The sequence below is a fragment of the Siniperca chuatsi genome, linkage group LG14 (assembly GCF_020085105.1).
Source record: "Siniperca chuatsi isolate FFG_IHB_CAS linkage group LG14, ASM2008510v1, whole genome shotgun sequence".
Classification (NCBI taxonomy): Eukaryota; Metazoa; Chordata; class Actinopteri; order Centrarchiformes; family Sinipercidae; genus Siniperca; species Siniperca chuatsi.
The window spans coordinates 17,808,989-17,831,645 of record NC_058055.1 but is presented as its reverse complement, the minus strand read 5'-3'; the positions used below and the strand labels follow the sequence as shown (position 1 = coordinate 17,831,645).

The following is a 22,657-nucleotide window of genomic DNA, read 5'->3' as shown; positions in this document are numbered from 1 at the left end:
ACGTCCGTCGTCTGGCCTGCGTTACGACAACTCAACTTGTGTTGCCATGCCGTAAAATACTTTGTCCGACCTGCCAGTGAAGAGAGACATACGGCCTTAAAGCTTATAAATTTATAGACGATGAAAGTAGGGTTATCAAAACGCACTTTCATTTTATAGGCAGTATTATAGTCTTTCTCACGATGATCATTGAGAATGTTGAAGCCTTGAAGTCATGGCTGGCAAAACTCCTGGAGCCAATGTGAGTGTTGTATTGAAATGACATTTAGCTTGTATGCTACATAGCTACGTTAGCTAGCCAGCCAGTGGGTTAGCAAGGCATCAATGGGGGGCTTGCTAGAATCTGATGGCACATTCTTGCACGAGTTAGCTAACCACCATTGCCGCTAGCTGGCTTTTCATAGCAAAGAGAGACAGTAGGACTTTGCATTAACTAACGCTAAAGAAATTAAAATAGTGCACTATGTAGTACGTTTGTCGCACAGTTTTTTAGGGTAGTTTGGCACGTAGTTGGCCGACGATAACGTGACTTTATCACAGCTCTGTAGCAAGCCATCAAGCGGCACAGCAGCCTAACTTGCATGGTGCTACTTGTGATTAAAACAGTTACCGGTAGCTAATCTGTTGGACTATATCCAGTTGTACGTTATTGAGTTTACAGACATGTTTTATAAATAAGTATCGTTTGCTCTTTGGGTTACCATAGTTACACACACTCTTTTATTCTTTCTCCCTCTCTTTCAAATGTAAAATCGTAAATTTAGCATACTTTGTAATTACAAGAGGACATGATGCTACCAAAGAAAGCACATAAATACATTGATGGATTTAATTATTTAACAGAGTGATAAAAGAGGACTTGATGTGTAGAGGAGTAGATGGTGTTGCACACACAGGCAGTGTTTAGGTGATGCAGTAACAGTCAGCTACCGTCTCACATACTCTTGAAAGTGCTGGCAGGGTGCTGTACTCTCTCTTTTATTTTAAGAAAAGGGAGAACATTTTTGCTTCATATGGAACCTAGTTGAATTTTGATGAGGTGGCTTTGTTAACTTTATAAAAAGAGTCTTCACTGACATTTTTATGGTTTCCAAATTATAATTAGCTTAGTTTCAGGCACATTAATCTTTTCAGGCACCCAAATCCTTAAGGGAAGCCCTATTTGCGATGCCTGGTTTTTAAGTTGCTAGTTTGTGATCAGAGTGTTTGCCTGCCTGGTCAGTGTTTTTGAGTCTTTTTATTTTATCAGATACTCTGACTCTGTTGGGGTTTTTTTTAAAGGTCAAACTGAAGTGAAGGTAGTTTTGAGAGTTTATAGTTTTATCGACAATATTAGCCATTTAGTTATTTACTTAGTTAAATATTAGCTTGGAGTTGTCAAGAGTGTTGTCCTGGGGCTTTGTGTGTTTGTAATGTCATTGTAATAGCCCCACTACTTGCTGGCAGAGAGGTCTTTTAAGGTGATTTGTTAGCAGGTAGGCCTGAAGGTTTTGTAAAATAGAACATATGGTGAGAATGATTTCTTTCATTTGGTTTAAAAGTTTGGAAGCTATTTTAAGTTTTGTTGTAATGCTGCCCTGCAAGCGTTGTTAGGGCTCTTGCTTGCTGCTGACTATTTTTAGGTTTGTTTTGAAAATTTCTGCATGCATGGATAGTTGGACACCACTGGATGGCACACCTCACTGACATACAGTATATTGCAGTTGGTTTAATTATACATTTGAATTCAGTTTTCTCTTCCCCTTTTTTCTCCACTTATTCAGTTATTAAGTAGTTTGGCAAAAGCTTCATTGCGTTTTCCTTTTGCATTGTATTGTTAAAGTAAGATACTCAGTAGCTGAAACTGAGAATACATATATTTTAACCTGCAGATGTGATGCTGACCCCTCTGCATTAGCCAACTACGTGGTGGCTCTTGTGAAGAAGGACAAACCGGAGACAGAGCTGAAAGCACTTTGTGCTGATCAGCTTGATGTCTTTCTACAAAAAGGTATGAACTCCACACAAAGCTTCTCTACCAGTGTGAGTGAACGCAACATGCAGTTTTGATATTGACCCTAGCTCTTGCTGGCCAAGAATGTTGTGCAGAAGGTTTTCCTCCAGTAGAAATTTCCATCATTCAGTTAGGGAAATCATTTTGTTTTACACCCCTCATACATCCCACAAACAGTAGAGGCTTTGCATTTATGTCCCAAATCCTCTTGGAATCACAGCTGGTGGCATTATGGATTATTTACAAATAGTGGCAAATTTATGGGGATCAGGTTATAAAAAGACCTTCATGTAAACATGTTGATTAATTAACAAAGTAAAGTAGATTTTTTCATAGAAGATGTTTCATTCAGAAACATAAAAAATAGTCTGATAGATGAAGCATATTGGCTTTCACCTGTAGGTAACTACCAAGGGGTAGTCACACTAAGCTGATAAGACACTATTTACCACATGTGGATCCCCAATATGGCCACCAGAGGGCGTATTACATCATTTGAAAGTAATGTTTTCCCCTCTAATGTGAAGCATCAACTTGTTTAGCTTGAGTTGAGTTGTGCTCTCTTTCCTTGCATTGTTGAAATGATTTAATTGTTTGTCTTTACTTTTAACTGTGCAGTAAAATTAAAGAAGAGCAATAATGTGTTTACATGGATTGATGATGTACACACACATTTCAGCGATTGCTTTATCACATGTTGCAAATTGAGGGTTTTAAAACTACAGTTTGGTTCTGTGCCCTTGCAACAACACCTTAGTTTTTGTTTCAGAACAGCTGCTGAAGTATGTTTGCAATAACATACTTAAAGATTGTAGTCAAATAAATTGTGCAAATTACTTCCTTCAGTTACTTTGTGGATTGCATTTTCTCTTTTATGTCCTTTTTATTATATTACATTTTTATCAATCAGTTTTCCCTGTTTCATCTTTGTGCTTTTTCTGTGTTTATTTATTTAGTGTTTATTAGACTTTGGATATATTTAGTGCAGCCAGGAGCAGAGCAATATTTAGTGTAGTGTGATTCAGGAGGAATGTCAGTACATTTCATGCCTGTGGTCCAATTTGCTCGTTTAGGGGTAGAATGGGCAAAACTGCACATAATTGAAGTGGAAGATTAAATCTATTGACATGATTCATTTTGTCATTGCAGAGACAACAGGATTTGTCGATAAACTTTTTGAATGTCTGACAACCAAGAACTACCTGGGAAATCCTGCTGTCAAAGAGGCACCTAAAGAGGAGGTCAAACCACCTGCAGTCAAATCTGATGTTGTGGATGTAAGAAGAGTTAGTGAGAAATTGTATTTGCTACATTTGAACAGCCAGTCTTGTCACATATTAAAGCATCTTTAAAGTGCTTTTGTAGATATGTAGATAGAGCATAACAAAAAAAATAGTGATTCTGTATGGGGCTTTGGATCGAAGAATTTGGTAAATATCCCATTGTGTATTATAGGACACCACACCTTTTCAGGTAGTTTGACTCAAAACCATTCTCTGAGTCCAGATTGAGAAGAGTCTTTGTATTTCTAAATCTCCTTCTGTGTTTAAAAACATAAAAAAAAAGAAGAGCTCAAGTCAAACTGTTTTTTTCCCCTCAAGGCTGAAACTCCAGAGGAGGAGAGAGAAAACAGGCGAAGGAGAAGTCCTCTGAGAAACCGCTCTGACTTCAATGAGTCCAGGTATGGCTGTGGCTTCAGGGATATGTTTCACCTCACCTTAATGACTAAGCATAAGATGCATGCAGATACTTTTCTGATATGTGAGACATATAGCAGCTTAATCCCAGTCTCATGCTGAAATTTCCAATACACTTTTTATTTCTTACTGCTGATAAAAACCCTTTTGCATTGTCTAGTTTTGTAGAGATCTTAACATGTGGATGTATTTGCATGGTACATTTGAAATCCCATGAGTCCTGCTTTTAGCTTGATGAAGGCCCTGGTGTCCAGTAGCCTGTCCCTAGTCTATAACTCACCTAGTCAGTAACGGATAGGTCATTACAGTAACTGTTATACTATCATTCAAAACAATAGTTAAAGTGTTTAGTGTGCTTTAATGCATGTAAACATCATAATAAGGCGTGACTCACCACTTGCTCTGTCTTTATGACAGAAAAAATGTTATTTGTTTTATTTCCCTGTGCTTTCGCTGTGCAAAAGCTGTTGATGAAACTCAGCACTTTCTGTAGATTTTGAACATCAACAGCCTTTCAGGGAAGGAAAGGGATTATGCCCCTAGAAATGCTGTAATAGTTTTATGTAAAATAGAGAGAGAAATGTATTGAGGTTACATTAACAATAAGCTACAGTGCTTTGGTGCAGATATTGTTACTAAAATATGATTGAATATTCTTATAAAACAAAGGATAATAATAACTTGTCTCAGTACATTTAAATAAATGCCACTAGAATTGATTTCATGGTGCATATTAATAGATATAGATAAAAATATGATCCATTTGTCTTTATTTGACCCACAGTTTAAGATTCAATTCAGCTAGAACCCTCTTAAATATGTCTGTTGGACTCTTGTATTTAAAACAGGCATAAAGATAGTAATTCAAATATATTCCCTCTAACTCATCAACCACACAGAAGCCGCGATGACAGGAGGAGAGATGAGCGCAAGCGGCGTGACTTTGATCGACACTTAAAAAGCGTCAGCGACTCGCACCGCGAGCGGGAGCGCCATGAGCGCCGCAGGGGCAGCCCCCGCGGGAGGAGCTACAGCCGGAGCCGAAGCCGGAGCAGGAGTGGCAGCCGAGGAAAGAGCAGGGACAGGGAGCACAGAGGAGGCAGAGGTGAGAAAGTTCCCCCACCCAACTGCACACATCCAGTAACAACAGCCCAGAGGACCAGACCCAGGAGTGTAGAAGTTCCTGAAGCTCCTGTCAGTACAGTCAAACTGTGCATTAGTGATGCAGAAGTGCTGCTGGAGACATCGTGATTGTGAAGTGCAGAGGTGCTTAAGATTGTTAAGAAGAGACTGAACGGAGTTCTGGATGTAGCCGTTTGTATTATTTTTTGTTGGATTGTTGTTCAGTGTTGCCGGTAGTTATCGATAAGGAACAATGTGGACAGCTTTGCAATCATATCAGTGGGGATTCAACAACACAGGCTGGAATTGGCCTTATTACCCGCAAGGTTAATCTATATTTCTAAGTGTTTGGCATGATGAGAGAAGTAGCTGTTTTTAAAAAACGTTAAACTTACAGGGTTTACATTTCTGCTGTCGTCCACTACTCTACTAAAATACTTATTTGTTTTTTGTTGAAATACCTCTATTTCTGCTTGTCTTTAACAGACTTCAAGTCAAAGTTTGAGTTGGAAAGGAAGGACACCGACTGCTACAACTCTTCCACCACATCCGGCTCCCAGCAGCAGCACCCGCCACCTCTCCTGCCCCTGCCCACACCTCCGCATCCCTTTTCCTCCTCTTCTTCCTCGTCATCCGCTGGAGTCTCAGGAGCTGGAGGCGTTCCCATAGCAACAGCAGCTCACCTGCCTGATAGCACTACAGACAGCTGGTCTGGCTACTATGGCACACAGAGGCAAGATGGTGTCGCCAAGCCGTTCATCAACAAGGGCACTTCACTCAAACAGCGTTGCAGGGATTACGATGGTAGGAACCGAGTGAATCATCTTTTCCTCCTTTCCTATGATTCCTGCTTTCTATCAATTCTTGTTTTTGTTTTGTTTTTTGCTGAAACATTAGTTCCTCCATCTCAGTGCCTACTGATGTTGAGCCTATTTTTACAGAATATGACATGGACATTGTAAAGTTTGCTCTGGCTGTTGTGTAAACTCTACCATTACCTTCCCATGAGGGTTATTGATTGCCTTGTTTAGTCTCATCACTAATGACCACTGTTTAGCACTCCCTCTCTTCTCCAGAGACACAAGGGGGTTCAAACTTACTCACTGTCCCTGAAGCACACTGCTATCTGTTACCGTGCTCAAGCATAGTCACTAGGGACCCAGTTCTTTAATGAGACTGTGGTGTAAATACATGTACACTGTATGTCTTAGCTGCTATGAACGTGGACAATCTTTCATCTTATTTATTTATTCTCATTTCTCTTTCATTTGTTCTTATTTTCCCATGGTTCTTATTTTCTTATATTCCTTTCAGTCATATTTAAGTGAATGAATTTGACTTCCAGGGGCCTGAATTCCTGTGAAGTTTTACAGTAGGTTATAAATAGATACTCAGGAGTATTTGAAGAAAAAGTACCTACAGTAGAAGATTTGTAGGTCTTGCTTAGAGAAAGATTGTTTGTGCTGTTCTAAACTTAAATAACTACATACAGTATGTATGAAAAAGCAAATGTTTGATGTCTGTTTCTCTCCCTCACATAGAAAAAGGATTTTGTGTCCGTGGTGACCTTTGCCCATTCGACCACGGCAACGACCCTCTCATCGTTGATGATGTCAATCTACCGAACATGATTCCATTCCCACCCCCACCTGTTATGCCCCCCGCCGGCCTGCCCATGCCCCCGATCACTGAACCACCCCCTCCCCTCAGGATGCCTTCGATGCCACCCTATGGCCAGCCACCACCACCGGGCGTATTCCCCATGGCTGGTAAGTAGTACCGTCACACTGATGCATAAATGGCAACTTCTATAAATTGCATATGTTGTGCCATTCGATGTGAGTAGTAACATTTCCAGTGACTTGTACAACTAAGCAACTGGTAACTTTTGACTGCAGCTAGTTATTCTCCTCTTAAGCACTTGTGTGCACCATGCACACATTTGTCCTCCTTCTCTGGTAATTTGCTCCCTTACCAGTTTCTCAAAGTGGATATATTTTATTATATTTAGAAAAGTACATTACCAGTACCAGTTAAGTTAAACATTGTGATTATATGTCGTGTGCTATGTTATAATTGCTGTGAGTGTTGCACAGATCAAATTTGACAGATCAGAAATCTCTTCCTCGAGTGTAGCCCTTAATTTTATGTGACACCGCATCCACAACTGTCTCTATAGCTGATTCAGTTATCTCACAAACACTTTTTTAGATATACATGTGTAATTTTGTGTAATTGCAAACCTTGGTTGTTTTGTCACCTTTATTTCTTTCTTTCTTTCTTGTATGTAGAAGATTTTATACTGGAAATCAAGCTTTGTCGTGTACAGCATTCATCAGTATAATTTGTAGAGACTATATTATGTGTGAAAACACTGAGACTGAGGCTGCTCTTCTTCTTACATACTATCCTGCCTTTCAGTTCCACAATTACAGAGCAGCATATATTTTAACCTCTTGATTATGACTGTTTTGTGCAATTTAAAACATGCTCAGTCAGCACGATGGAGAAAAAAATATCTGTTTGAAGGCAAATTCAGTGCAAGGCAGAAAAAAAATAGTATGGAGCTAAATAGCTGAGATTACTTATTAAATAGTTAATAGTTTCCATAGGATTTTTTTCCCAGTATATTCCTCAGTGATGAACAGTATGAGCTTCTGTGTTTTGAAGTTGCTTTATGTCTGGGACATCAGTTTAGACTTCCACAGTCACATACACAAGAAAAAAAAAAAGGACAGTTGATATTTTTTCTTTTGTTCATCTTTAAATTTGAAAGAGCTGTTATGTGGTTACCAGACAGCTTCAGTCACAATAATGTATTTACTTCTCTTCCCTGCATACTGATAATACTACTAATTGCTGGAACCTTTTAAGATACCCTTGTTTTGATCTTGCTGCATGAACACGAGTTAATGAGCAAACCAATATTTTGCACCAATATAATGTTTTTTTTTAAAACCAACCTGATGGTGATTGAAACACTGCAGTCTTATTGTGGCTTATTCCGCCCATTGCTTTGATTTTACTAGTTCTTGAAATTATTTTCTTACTGTGAAGTTTTCTTCTGATTTGCTATAAATCAGATGCAACATGTATTGTTCATTGTAAAGTTGAAGCATTGCATTGAACAGTTGTTATCACTTCCTGCCACCTTGTGTGTGTGTGGCATTTTAATCATTCAAACCAAAGTGAGTCTTTGGTCTCATACCTGTGATATATCTGAGACATTAGCTTGGGCTTGTGTCTCCCTCAGGACCCCCACTGATAGCAACCAGTGGGATTGATACCCCCAACCACCAATCGGCAATAACTTCTTCTCCTCCTATCGGACCGCCTGGTGTGGGGCTGCCGCCTACTCTTCTTCCTCCTCCTCCTCCTCCTCCACCTCCTCCCTCCTCGTCCTCATCTGTGTCTCTTCGTCCTCAATATGTCCAGTCTGAATGTAAGCAGCAATGCTTTTCTGCTTCAGATTTGGGACTGTGTGTTTGGAGGCGACATTGCTGTGGCTCTTAATTTTTTCCTTTTTTAGTGAGAATTATGTAAATGTTTTTCCTGCTCTTTTTCCTGCTCTGAGTTTTCTTTTGTGTTCAATTAATTACAGTAGATAGGAGATTATTAAGTTAAAGTTGACCTATAATGACTAAACTGGTGAGAGTTAAGTTGCTTTTGTAGACTTTTAAGGACCCTTTGTTTCTGTTTTCTGTCATTTTAAATTGCTTTGTGTGTGACATTGTAGTGTTTGCAGTGCACATGTACTGTATTTCTTCAGGCTGCAGTAACAGCTGTTGACCAGAGGGTGGCACTGTTTATTAACCTAAGAGACAAAGTAGCTATGAGCAATTTACATTAACTCTGCTACATCTTATTGCGTTGAGTGCTTTTCCCATAAGTCAGCTCATGAATGATTCCAGTTATACAGAAAAGCTAAAGCTTAGTTCAAATGGAGTGGGTCTATTTTGAGTGAATTACAAACTCAGGTTTTTTACCTTAATTCAACTCAGCCAAAATCACAACTGTCACGAAAGGTCCCATTTTCTTAGATTATGCCTTTGTGTTACAGTAAACTGTGGCTCAGGATAAGAATCATCATCTTGTGGTGTTTCGTCCTGTGTATCATCTTATGATAAAAAATATTTTTGTTAGTAAAATTGTACTTTAATTTATTTTTTTCATTTGTGCATTATTTTTCTATTTCTGTCAATATTACATATTCATTTTAATTACTACTCAGAGCTGTATTAACATAGAATGTCACAGGTTGATGTCACTATATTGGACACATTCTATACAAGACTGTACTAGATAAGTCACTGAATGCCAAGCAGCACTTATTTATTTATGCAGGACTTCTTGGTTTCATCGTGTAATTTCGTTTTATCTTCTGTGTTAAATTTTTTTGTATTTGGTTAGCTTTATTCACATTTTTTTGACTGTTGAAATATGTTTCACATTCCCTCTAAACCTGTGTGTGTGTGTGTGTGTGTGTGTGTGTGTGTGTTCATTTTTACATATTAGATAACTACGATCCAGAGGGCTATAACCCAGAATCCCCAGGCCTGACTGCAGCAGGTCGTAACCCTTACCGTCAGTTCATTCCCCGGGTGCAGAGCCAGCGCTCCAACCTTATCGGCCTCACCTCCAGCGAAGGACAAGGCTCCAGAGGTAGCAAGTATTGGCCTTCTTAGTACTCGCACTCTTCCCCTAACTTATCCTGGCCCATGGGCACTATTGGACTGACGTGATTTGATTGGATGTATGAAAGCTTGTGTAATTAAAAGAAGACTAGATGTTATTAATATAAACACATTTCTAATTAATTGGGAGCAGGATCCAAATATAAAATGTATGTATGATGAAAGACAGCTTTGTGGTGGATATAGTGAAATGCAAAAGCTCCTAGTGTTTATTAATGTTTCTCTGTGTTTTTGTCTCTGTGTGCGTCTTCCAGCTGCCAACATAGTGATCCAGACAGAGCCTGCCATTGCAGCCAGCACTCCTGGAAGTAACGTGTCCCGTTTCAACACAGAGCAGGACAACAGGAAGAGAGCCATGGGACCCAGTACAGCTGAGGGACCAGCAGCTAAAAAACCCTGGATGGAAAAGTAAGGATTCAAAGACACACACATTTGAAAGGTTTCACTCCAAAATAAGATGTTCAAATTTAAAAGGGAGAAAAGTCTTGCCTGTTAAGAAAATTCTTAAGCTGGGATCGCATGTAATCAGGGTTAAGTGCAAGGATCCCATCACACAAACTCACACAGATAAAATTCAGTTTCTGCTATCCCAACAAAAGAAGATGTTGTGTCCTCACTTAATATGTCAATAAAGCACTGCAAAGAAAGGAAGGTGGAGGTCCTCTTGACAAATATTTTCACAGCAAAAACAGGCCTAAAACTTTTTTCACATACAGAAGCCGTTACTGATTATTTAATTTGAGCTTTGAAACTGCTATGTTATCAATGCCTTAATGGCATAAAGACGTCAGAGTGATCATAGACACTGTATACCTTCACTAAACAGGTTCTTGTTTTGTGAAGAAATTTGAAGAAACGAGCTGGCCAGTTGAAATTTGATCAAACAAATTGGTGCCTCCCCCCATTTCCCATTAGTGATAAGGGAGCCTTGTTTCAAGCCAAGGTGACTCATAGGTCAGGAGCCTATCTTTTGTCTCAGTTGTAGGAAGCAGGTGCACACATACATTCACATGCTTCCATTGCAAAGGCTCTACTTGTAATCCATCTTGAGTGTCAAGCAGCTTGACATCTGGTCCTCTTTTTCAAGTACAACTGTTATACAGCTTGTAGGAACTTCAGTATGAAGGCATAAACTCAAACCTCAGGTCATCAATCTGGGTTCCATTCCACTGCCATCGTTGTTAGTGATCTTGCCCAAAATGTCGATTTAGCTTGTCTGCTTTTTCCATTAATTTCTTTTTAATACAAATGTTGTGGCGAACTTCAGATGTCAATATCACAGTCTTCTTCTCATTTTAGACCAAGCTTTAACAACCAGCATAAGAGCAGTTTTCCCAAGAGGTATCACTATGTGAACACCAAGTTGGAGGTGCGAAAGATCCCACGTGAGCTCAACAACATCACCAAGCTCAATGAGCACTTCAGCAAGTTTGGAACCATCGTCAATATCCAGGTAAAATGCATAATTTGCTGCTGTGCACTAAGCAGTCCTGCAAAGGGCTTCTGTTTTCATTGTTGAAGGGATCATTTTGGAAGTGCAGGCAAGATTAGCACTAGTAGAAGTATTGGAATTCCCCACCTCCTCCTGTCCATATGACTGTCCCCTGACACTGAACCCCAAATTGCTCCCAGTGGTTGGCCAGCATCCTGTGTGGTAGCTTGCTGTCATCAGTGTGTGCGTGAATGGGTGAATGAGTGGCAAAAACCTTGTGCTTTTGGATAAAAGCGCTGTATAAATGTAGCCATTTACCTAGCCTGCACGCTCTCAATCCAGGTGGTGTTTGGCGGAGACCCAGAGGCAGCGTTGATCCAGTACACAAAGAATGAAGAGGCCAGGCGGGCCATATCCAGCATAGAGGCGGTCCTCAACAACCGCTTCATCCGTGTGTACTGGCACCGCGAGCCGGGCACCAACGCCACAGGGCTTCAGCAGCAGGAGCAGAGCTCAGGGAGTCTGGTGACCGGTTCAGCGCCCAGCCAGGGGCCGCAGCACAGCAACATGCATAAGGTTTGTATGAAGAGCTGAAACATATAGAAGTCCTTCGTCTTTTCATGCTGGTCTTAGTCTTATCACGTTTCTGAAACCCTTCATCAGATTTACTTTTTTCTCCCTTTTCTTTTATCTGCAGGGGATCAAGCAGCACAATCCAGCTGCCTACGTGTTGAACAAGACTCTACCCAAGCATCGCCTGCCGGCAGCGGCTGGAACCACAGCTACAACCAAGCCGGACAGCCTGAACCCAAGCACTGACACTGTCACTGTATGTTTTAGTTTCTATGCATGTGTGTGAGTGTGTCAGGTGACGCCAGACCTGGGTGAAATAATAAATAGCATTTTCAAATAAATTATTTGTTTTAACAGGCTTGGCATACCACACTAATATCTTCAACAGAATACAGATGATGTCAGGCACGTTGTGTCTCTGTGAAAAGTTGATTAAGTTGACCATATTACATGGGTCTTTGAGGCTGTAATTAGGCAAAGTGGTGCTTTGAGCTAAATGCCAATGTCAGCATGCTTACAGTGATAATACCAAGATGCCGATGTTAAGCAAATATAATGTTTACTATGTTTTACTATCAGTTTAGCGTATTAGCATGCTAACATCTGCTACTTAGCTCTGAACACAAAGTACAGCTGAGGCTAATGGGATGTCATTAGTTTTGCAGGTATTTGGTCATAAACCAAAGTATCGGATAAATCAAAATTTTGACCTGAAGATACCTTTTTAGATGAAATGTTAAGGGATCATCAAAGTTATTACAATTCATCCTCAGGGGAACATGAATGTGTACCAGATTTCATGGCAATGAATTCAATAGTTGTCAAAATCCAAAAATGCTAACCTCTGGTGGCGCTAGAGGAAAAGTCAGGGGATCACCAGAGGAAGTCGTGAGCATTAATCTTCTTAGGATCATGAATGTCTGTACAATATTACATGTTACATGTATAGATCTAATAGTTGTTGAGTAACATACATGCTGTTGTAGCTACTCAGTAGTGATCTTTTTAAATTATTATTATTAGTAGTAGTAGTAGTAGTATTATATTTTTCTCAGTATAATATTATCAGGTCTGTCAGTGTGTCCAGTCTAGAGGCTATCCCAGTAACTTGCCAAAGCTGAACAGTGTAGGTGGAATATTCCTAACACACCAATATCAGGATCGCCACACCCAGCCCTGCATTGTATGCCATTGCAAACAGGAGAACTGTCACTGCCAGTTTACCACCGTGAAACTAGAGGCCACAGAGACATCAACCCATCCAGTATCACACAGCTTAAGAGGACATGCAAGAAAGAATAGGAGAAACTTGTGTAAAGGTAGAGAGCAATACAGGAGACTAAAGAATCGTTTGTTTTCATGCATCCTGAGATGTGACATTTATGAGCTGTTGGCACCTTGACTGTGTCTGTAATTGTCTACGTCCTCATTCTGATTACCTAAATGTGTTGCTCGCTCTCTGTGTGGCACTTAGGTGGCGCCTGCACTGACAAACACCCAGAAGGGCCCCTATTCTTCCACAGCCCTCAAGTCATCCTCAAAGAGCCTTGGGAAAACTGGAAAAGCACTAGAAGCACAGGAAGTCCACAAGAAGAAACAGGCATGTTGCTTAATTTTTTAATCGTAGAAAAGGTTTCAGTCGTAGTCATCTGGACACTGTTTTCAGAATCAAGACGTTTCGGCTCCCATCCGGAAGTCATTCTCAATTGTGAAAAAATTGGACGGGAACTGGAATTTTAAACTACTCTGAGTTACATAAGCCCTGCCCTCAGGAAGGAATCTGCCTGAGTATCTGTAAATAGCTAGTTTCACCTGAAACTGACCTAATAGTTTCAAGATGGCCCAGTAATCAGTAATCAGGCCTATTGTTCTCTGGCTGCATCTACTTCATCACTGCTAAGTGCCTGATTAGCATGTGATAGGCGTGACCAAGGTGATAATACACTCTGATAGACTTTGGGCAGATTAAATCTCAGACCACCATTTCTGTTCAAAGAGGGGTTCTCTTTCTTCACAAAAATGGCTTCCTTGACGCCCCGTTCAAACCAACTCTTCTCTCTACTAAGAATCTTCACCTCGCTGTCTTCAAATGTGTGGTTTGTAGCTTTTAAATGCAAATGCACGGCGCTCTGTAATCCTGTGGATTACAGGATTACAGAGTGCCCAAAGTCTATCAGAGTGTATTATCACCTTGGTCACGCCTATCACATGCTAATCAGGCACTTAGCAGTGATGAAGTAGATGCAGCCAGAGAACAATAGGCCTGATTACTGATTACTGGGCCATCTTGAAACTATTAGGTCAGTTTCAGGTGAAACTAGCTATTTACAGATACTCAGGCAGATTCCTTCCTGAGGGCAGGGCTTATGTAACTCAGAGTAGTTTAAAATTCCAGTTCCCGTCCAATTTTTTCACAATTGAGAATGACTTCCGGATGGGAGCCGAAACGTCTTGATTCTGAAAACAGTGTCCAGATGACTACGACTGAAACCTTTTCTACGATAGAACACTCCTGGACGAATGAGGGACTACACCGTCTAATTTTTTAATGCATATTTTGACTGGAACGAGAATAGCAGAGCCAGGGTTAGCCATTTGTTTCTCTCACCTGTGAGAAGCAGGCTACCATTGAGAAATGACCGCCAACAGAAAATAGTGTATTTTCCACCTCCAGTGAATGTATTTTATTTATTGTTTGTTTATTTATTTATTTTAGGAGGCATTCAAACTCCAACAGGACATGAGAAAGAAGAAGCAAGAGATGTTAAAGACACAGATTGAGTGTCAGAAGGTCAGACTGTCCACAACACCCCTTCCCCTTCTTTTCTCTCATCTTTACTCAACACTCCTTCCACTTCCTATCTTTTACACCTTCTTCCCTCTCACTGCTTGTTCTTCCTCTTCCAGGCCTTGATAAACCGCCTGGAAAAGAATCGAGGGATGAAACCTGAGGAGAGAGCCAACATCATGAAGACCCTGAAGGAGCTGACGGAGAAGATCGCACAGCTGCAGAATGAAATGAACCCTGCCTCCCAGGTCTCCAGCGCCAAACCCAACCACAGCCAGCCCAAAACCAAGACTGATGTAAGTTTGGGCCGGGATGACGGAGTGCATCATGTCCTTTTACACAGAGACAGTCAAGCAGAGTGCTTCCTCCATTTGTACCATAGACATTGTTACTGTGTAATCTGTGGGTAGATTTGAACACTCAATGTAGACCCCACCAGCATATTTTTTTTTTTTTCATTAACTCACCCTGTCGACAGAGGGAGGACAAACGTTTTGAGCACTGTAGGTCTGTTTTGTGAGTTTGTCAGTCAAAATGTATGTGTTTTTTCGGGGTTTTTTTTGTATTCAGTGAGCACATTTTTTTCTCATTTTACATGATATGTGAACAGGCCCAGAAGGAATTGCTGGATGCTGAGCTGGACTTTCACAAGAAGATGAGCTCTGGAGAGGACACAACAGACCTCAAGAGAAAACTGGGACAGCTACAGGTGGAGGTAATGCGCACACACACACACACACACGGTACAAAACCACAGATCAACGATCTGAAAAGATAGCTAGCACTGCCACAAACAGGTCTATCAAGACATACCACACACAAAGAGATTGTGACATTGACAGCATCATGTATCATCAGCATTTTTCTTGAGGGCAGAATTAGAGGATGTGATACCAATAAATGCCTTAGAGGAAGTCAGCAGATAAGATGAGTAGAAGAGTAACATGCACATCCAAATCACTTTTTACAGATGCCAGATCAAAAGCACTTCTGCAAAGGGAGGAAACAAATAGTATTAGAGACCTGTGTAAATGGCTACCAAGAAGATAAATAAAGCAACATTTTAATCCCAAGAGGGGAATAAATAATACAAATAAAATCCTCAGTTTTTAGTTGTTGTTTTTTTTTTTTTTTATTCCCACAATCAAGTTCATGTTATATCAATTCTAGGCAAAAAGCTGGTAGGAACAAGTGTGTACAAGGACTCTCATTCAGATCTGGGCCAGAAAGAATTTGTGAACTATAGAAGCTTTACCTGAAGATGTGTGTTACTGTTGTAAGCACTGATGCTAATTGGCATGTCAGTGGATGCACATGAAAACTCATTGACATTAATGTAGTTGCTGAGTTATAGATTCAATGGGAGTGAACTGGAGCTTTGAAACACTTATGCATTAGACTTGTATCATGGTATATAACTCAACTGTACAGGTCATCATAATGAGCTTATTCACAGTTGATCAGTGTGCAGCACTGAGTTTTTTGAGATTTGAATGGCATTTATACTGTTTACAGGTGCTGATTTATTTCTTTTTATTTATATATATATATATATATATATATATATATATATATATATATATATATATATATATATATATATATAATATATATATATATATATATATATATATATATATTTCAATAAACTGTTAAACTGTTAAATTACGCAGGTATGTGAGTTACACTTACAAATAATAAGGATGATTATACAAGACAATATGCCATCACACAGCTTTTCTGTGCTTGAATTCAGGTTTAGAGTGTAGAGGTTTTTTTCCCATGAAAAGAAAAGTTTGCCCTGCACTGAGCTGCATCCATTGCTGTTAGTTAGCTCAGACTTGGCTCCCATCTCCTCTCCGCTCTAAACTAGCAGTGCACACAGACGAGGTCGGCTGTGTCACAAGATCAGGCTAACAAGAACATAGCTTTTGTTAGCAATACCCTGCCGTGCATGTTTTTTCCCCTCTACCCGTGTGGGTCCTAAATTAGCTAGTTGTTAAAAATGCATGCCCCCCACCATCCAAACCCAACCGTTCTTCTGCACATTAAACTGCAGCCACTTAAGCAAGCCCAGAGGAACAGCTGCTAACAAAGCCAAATCAGACACAGGTCCTACACTGATGGAGCCCCATCTCATTAAAGTTTGAGCCGTGGGATGACAATTAGAGGGAGAAGTGAGGGAGGGACAAAGGGAAGAGAGAGTGGTTGTGAGGTTGTGGAGTGGTTAGGAAGCGAGTAGATGTGACTCTAAAAATGGAGGAGTGACAACTAATGGTAAAGGGCAAAGAGTAACAGAGGAGGAGACCAGAGTCAGGCGTGTAGAGACTGTTTAAGCTGTAAGGATAAAGAAAATAGTGTGTAATATTTTGCCTATTTCACTGTATGGGTTTTTTTTATTGTGATTTTCTATTAACTTATTTACTGTTTGAATTAAGATTTGATTATTAAGTTAAGCTAGATTTTCTTTCTTTTTTCTTTTTGTTTTGTAGACATGATAAATGAACACACTAGTTACCTGGTAGGTTAGTTTTTCACATTGAAAAGCACAACAACGCAGCGTAAAGGCACTCAATCTGGTTAAGTTATCCACATCTGTTCCTGAAGATTTTTTTAACACAGCCAGGTGGCACCCATATGTTCTTGTATGTGTTTATTGGAAAAAAACGCAGCCTGTCAGTTATAACATTAAACCTCCCCATCCGTCCTCCTTAAGGCAACAAGGTTGGGTCTGATCCGGCCTCCAGCGGGTCGAGGGCGGGGCCGAGGGAAGATGGCACTGGAGCCCGGTTTGATGCATGTGGGCCGTGGCAGGGGCCGAAGCCGGGAGATGATGGGTCGCAGCGGGGCCGTGAACCGCATGGTGGTCGACCACAGACCCAGAGCCCTGGCTATTTTGGGGGTCACTCAGGAGGAGAAGGAAGAGCTGATGCCACACTTTGTGGTAAGGACTGTTCCTCTTTTTTGTATTATTTAGTTAAAGATTCCGGAGTTACGCAGAGAATTGAATTGATTTTTGAATAACTACACTGAAATTCATACTGATCTTTTCTTCTTTTTTTATCTTAGAAATTTGGTGAGATCGAGGATGTCCGTGACCAAGACGCCAACAGTGTTGTCATGACCTTTAAGACACGAAACGAGGCAGAGAATGTAAGTCACATGACTCTAAATCAGACCAGTCTGTCTCTGTCTCTTTCTTGTTCTCTGTCTGTCTTCTGTCCTCCCTCTAATCACCCAAATTATTGAAGTAGTAAATTATAAAATGTGTTTTTTGGTTTTACTGGTACAAAATCACTGAAAGCTGTAAGTATAACTTGCACTTGTCCTCCTGTTTTGTTTTCTAGGCAGCTAATCAGGGAGCTAAGTTCAAAGGTCGTGTGCTGCAGATTTCCTGGTACAAACCCAAGACGCCTTCTGTAACAACAGAGCCAGAGGAGGAAGAAGCTAAAGATGAGGACAATACGGTATGACACATCTCACACAAACCTTAATGTGGAACGTGGCTTCATGTGTTATCATTAGTAACATATAGCCACCCAGAAACCAGGAAAGGAAGTCCATTTACAGTACAACTTGAAATTCTCATTGGGGGAACTTTTGGAAGTGTTAGTTATATTTACAGATTTTACTTGCACATTTCTTTCCAGTGCTTCTAAATTTTTCACTGCAGCTCCCAATGGAGAATCAGGGCAAGCCTCTCAGTACTAAGAGCATCTTAGCCCTTTGAGTAAAACTGCATTACTGTCAGGTGAAATGCTCATACTGTATTTTCATTTTTTTGAGTTGCGTTTTGTGAGGTTGCGGTCTTCCTTGTGTGCAGTTAAGTTTTATGACCTGAGGGCTGATCCCGTCACTTTCGCACAGCCACATGCTGTATGTTAGAGATACCGGCACAACAATTTTAATTGGAAAACACACCGTTGCCGTGACACGTCATATGACGCACATCCAGTGTCGCCCCTAGCATCAACAGGAAGACCACACACAACTCAGAATATTTCCATGTTTGTGTACCTCAACAAGTGTCTACATCCATGCTGTCTCAGACAGCGACAGCAAGAGGTGAGGAGAGTAAGTCGAGCTGCCACGGGAGCCGGGATGTACATGGAGTGAGCGAGTGGAGTTTATTTATTACATTTTTGCCTTGTAGATAGAGGCACAAGTATCTACAAGGCACTCTACAGTGAAAAGCAAGCAACAAACAAATAAATAACGTCTGTAGATGGGCGAACATTGTATTGAAGTACATTGAAGTAGTGCAGGGATTGTACATAGAAAATAATAGGGGCGGCTGTTTTAACGCACGCCATTCGGCGGCGGTGTGTTTTGGCCATTAGTCTAAAGACAATCCAGAAAATAGTTTAGCCATTTTCAGAGAGAGGGAGAGAGAGAGAGAGAGAGAGAGAGAGAGAGAGAGAGAGAGAGAGAGAGAGATATTACTTGGGCAGTTTAGCAAAACCAGCAAGCAATTTGGTTCGTGAGGAAAAACTCTCTCAAAGCTTTTCATTGCTACAAAAAGTTCAGAATTTCCCACCTAAACATGTAGATGCTTCTCATCTAGGATGGGTGGAACAAAACCTTCCTCTTGTTGCACGATTCAAAACTGCAGCTCAGTTGGGAAGTTCCTTGTTTTTTCACAAGTCTACCCAGCTTATTTATTATCTCGTCTATCACACATGAAAGTTGTGCCTGGAGAAGGGTACTAGTACAAATTTGAAAAAACCTTCTCACATGTGATGTAGCGTTAACACAATGATCTAGATGAGTGCTGCTCCTGTCCTGTCTTGCTTGCTGTGTAAAGCAAGTATGTGACACAATATAAAAGAATAATCACATAATCTCATCAGTGTAAGTGTTCAAAGCTAAACAATAGATTTGTGTTTGCTTGTTTGTTTTCATTCAAACAGAAGGAAGCTAGTTCTTATTTGCCTGGTGAGGAGGAAGAAGAGGAGGAGGAGGACGACGACGAAGATGACGAGTACGAGAGCCGATCTTGGAGGCGATGAAGGCGTTGTGATTCGTCATTACCTGCTCTCCAGCAGAATTGGTCGTTCTTTTTCCCCACATGCAGATAAAATCAAGACAGCAGAACTCACTTTTTTTTTTCCTTTCCAGTATTTTCAAACAAAGTAATTTTAGACTCTAATCAAAGTAAAAACATCTTTACTTTATTGTACATGAAAAGAAGTTCAGAGGGTTGACAGTTTTTGTATCCCTCGACTAAACAATTATATAAAACATCTCAATTTTGCTGAGAGAGATAAATGTTAAGTTGTTCTTATAGATAGAAAAACCTATGTAAGTTTCAGTGTGCTTACCAGATGATTAATATCAGTAATGCACAACATTTGTGTCTACTGTGAATAGGTATTTTTATACATACTGTATTTAAGCTCTTTTCTCACCTGTTTTTGAAAAATCTTGTCCTGAGTTCAGGGACAGCCATTCCTTCACCAATAGAACGTTCTCTGTTTCTACCAGAGAGATATTTATTTATTCTTCCACTGCATAAATGCACTGTGCCGTACCTGTATTGGCACAGTATGGTATGGTTTTCCATTTCACTTTGCTCACAGTTTGTTTTGGTATGAGTAATCCCAAAATGTTAAAGGATCCAAATATTTTTGACAGTGGCTCCTTGTGCTGGCATGAATACATGCTAGTTTGTGCATGTTGTATTCCTAAATAAACAGAGCCACCCCTGCCCAGCACCTAAAGGTGTTGACACTGTACTATGACCATGTGCAGGTACAGAAGGATACCAGTGCAATAGAAAAATCCAAACTATGTTTACAAATTGCCGTGTCCATGCACGTCAGATACAGTCCTGTAGTAAATATTCAAATTTTCCTCAGTTGTATTTTGTTCACTCACTAAATGCCCGGTTAATGAGTGGCACCGGAAATGTGTAGTTCTCCATTTTCTAAGAGTGTGTAACATTTTTCACTTGTTTTATTCTCCTGGTCGTCCAAAGGGTCTGACAGGACAAGGATCAGATCACCCATTTAAAAAATGTGAGATCCATAGACGTGGTGTTTGAATGTAACACTGAACAGTTGATTTTAATATATAAATATAATTTCTTTGCCTTACACAATCAGCGAATGGCTGAATTTTTACAAGATTTGTGATTTACTTTTGTAAATTTTGTAAATGCTTGAAAGAGAAATTACTGTTGTACTTTTTTGTTGTTTTATTTTTTTTTAGGTTATTTTTCTGTCATTTTGAATGAATGACAGTTGTCAGGTAGAAAAGGTCAAGCAAGAGTGCTTAGTGTCTCTGCTTATTCGCAAGAATTTTGCATATGTGTTAAACCAGTCCATGTTATTTCACTAAATTTGTCATCTAAGTAGCACATTTCTTTTAAAGAAACTTTCAGAGCTGCTCTGAGGTTTGGAAAACACTCTGTTGAAAGGCACTGGGAGTCATCTCACAATATCATTTGTGCATTGCAGCTTTGCCTGCATCTGAATATTGTCAGTGCTCTAAACCCACAATGTGCACCTTTCATGGCAAAAAGTTTTATTTTGCATTTGGCCTTCTTTACATATACTGTATTTTAGAATCCTCATGGTGGGAGGAATGAAATTCATTAAAGTTCATATGGAAATCTGCTCCATGCAAGAAAATACATTTTTGGCCATTAAGAAAAAGGTTTTACTTTTGTTGCTTCCCTGAAATAAATAACTGTTTACATGCAGTCTAATGAAGTGTCGGTTGATGAATGCTCATCATAACTCAACTAAACTGATCATATCCAGTAACATAACTAGTCAGATTGAAGCACCAAAACAAAGGAGAGATATTAACTTATTAGTTAACTGTAGCAGTCTCCCTACTTTAAACACACACACAAGCAGAAATCTGCATGTTATGTGATTTCCTCCCACCTACAATGTCAGTAGCGCTCTTGTTTGGATTACATATCCCACTGCTGACTGATAACTCAAAGCCTCCTGCCAGTGATCTCATTGTCCCATTAAAACTTTTGAGTTCATGTTTTTTCTCTCATGTGATATTTTTTTTATATGAGGGCAAACCTATACTGGCAGGGTTCTTGCTTGTGTAATTGAGGATTCAGGGAAGGTCTCTCTCCCACTTTTTGTACTATCTTCTGTATGCTACGATCACACAACAGTGTAAAAAAAAAAAGTAAAATGTTTATTGGATAATAGTTTTGGATTTGTTACTGTTTATATTTGCAGGATGTGGATGTATTTTCTTCATGTATTTTGTTTGTAAAAAATGGATTTCTAATTTACTAGCATGTTTGCTTTTGCCAATAAAGATGGAGGAATGGGGGAGCTTGTAAGATGATCAAAAAAAAAAGAAGGAAAGAAAAAGAAAACAATACAATTTGAATTGGATCTTGGAGGGGAAAAAAAGAACATTTTGAGTTAAAGAAAACTGACCAAAAAAGAAGTCAACATTGGCAAGGGGGGGGAAATGCGAGCAAAAGCATTCCAGAAAATATTACCTTAAACTCTTGTGTGGTCTCCTTCATTTTGCATGTTATCTGGTAGAACCATAGTTTAGTTGACGTTAGTTGATGCCAAAGGGCGGAAAGAACAGTATTAGTACTGTTACTGGACTCAAATATTATTCAGATATGAGCATAATTGCCTTTATTTCATAGGTCTAAATAGCTAGCTCTTTTGAAAACTAACAGTCATTTGGTTACACATGGTCACGTAAGAATGGCTCTTGACTTTATTCTACTTTTCAAACCAATTGAGTACAATAGTGCACTAAAGTTAGAATTAACTGATTGTAGAATGTACGAGAAAAGGCTGCTCTCAAAAGACCTAATTTCCACCCCTGATTCCCTCTATAAATGGCACAAATGAGAGGTTGTCTAAAATTGTCTGAATTACTAATGGGGGGGCAGTACTTAGAATGTGTTTACCCCCTTGGACCTCTTCGTGTTTTATTGATTGGTCAACAGAAAATACTCTGTCAAAGTGAAAGCTCAGAAAATTACATTAAGTACACATTTTAAATACTAAATAATTGCACAAACAACAACAACCCTTTACTATAAACAATCACTGGTGCAGCCAAATGTTTTTAGACTCATAAGTTGAATGGGAATCACAAGTGTGTAATTAAAGTGTGACACATGATTTAGGGTAAATACATCAACCTGTTAATTTGCTGACAAGTAATAACATAACCACCGAGGCGGAAGCCACCGAGTCTGAGACGAGGTGTCCTAATATACATAAATAATGGCCTCCGTCTCATTCTTTATTTTCTTATAATAGGACACCTTGGAGTGCATTATTGCCCTTATACTATGGCCATTTAGCATAGACAAAAATGGAAGCTGTGCTCAACATGTCATTCAAGTGTTTG

General features: G+C 39.8%; 1 protein-coding gene across 5 annotated transcripts; it reads left to right on the top strand.

The window, feature by feature from the left end:
- The first annotated feature begins 30 nt into the window (after positions 1-30).
- On the top strand, positions 31-21,785 carry rbm27 (RNA binding motif protein 27). Of its 5 annotated transcripts, none has more exons than XM_044221531.1 (21): positions 31-241; positions 1,872-1,990; positions 3,143-3,270; positions 3,595-3,674; positions 4,590-4,795; positions 5,299-5,616; positions 6,354-6,581; positions 8,066-8,254; positions 9,328-9,474; positions 9,761-9,914; positions 10,806-10,959; positions 11,281-11,514; positions 11,636-11,767; positions 12,986-13,111; positions 14,228-14,302; positions 14,419-14,595; positions 14,910-15,014; positions 17,016-17,243; positions 17,369-17,452; positions 17,647-17,766; positions 19,210-21,785. In XM_044221531.1, exons 1-21 carry the CDS (start codon positions 183-185, stop codon positions 19,306-19,308), a joined length of 3,162 nt encoding a protein of 1,053 aa, XP_044077466.1. In that variant the 5' UTR covers positions 31-182; the 3' UTR covers positions 19,309-21,785. The 5 variants fall into 5 exon arrangements, with proteins under 5 accessions (XP_044077466.1, XP_044077465.1, XP_044077464.1 ...); XM_044221530.1 differs by having other exon boundaries at positions 9,328-9,477; XM_044221529.1 differs by having other exon boundaries at positions 3,143-3,279.
- Positions 21,786-22,657: the final 872 nt, after the last annotated feature.

What these genes read in the sequence shown, in the direction of transcription:
- rbm27 (XM_044221528.1), top strand. Translation starts at nt 183, where the DNA reads ATGATCATTGAGAATGTTGAAGCCTTGAAGTCATGGCTGGCAAAACTC. An exon ending in GCGTTGCAGGGATTACGATG is followed by an intron (nt 5,617 to 6,353) that starts GTAGGAACCGAG and finishes TCCCTCACATAG; the next exon opens with AAAAAGGATTTTGTGTCCGT. An exon ending in CAAGCACTGACACTGTCACT is followed by an intron (nt 11,768 to 12,985) that starts GTATGTTTTAGT and finishes TGTGGCACTTAG; the next exon opens with GTGGCGCCTGCACTGACAAA.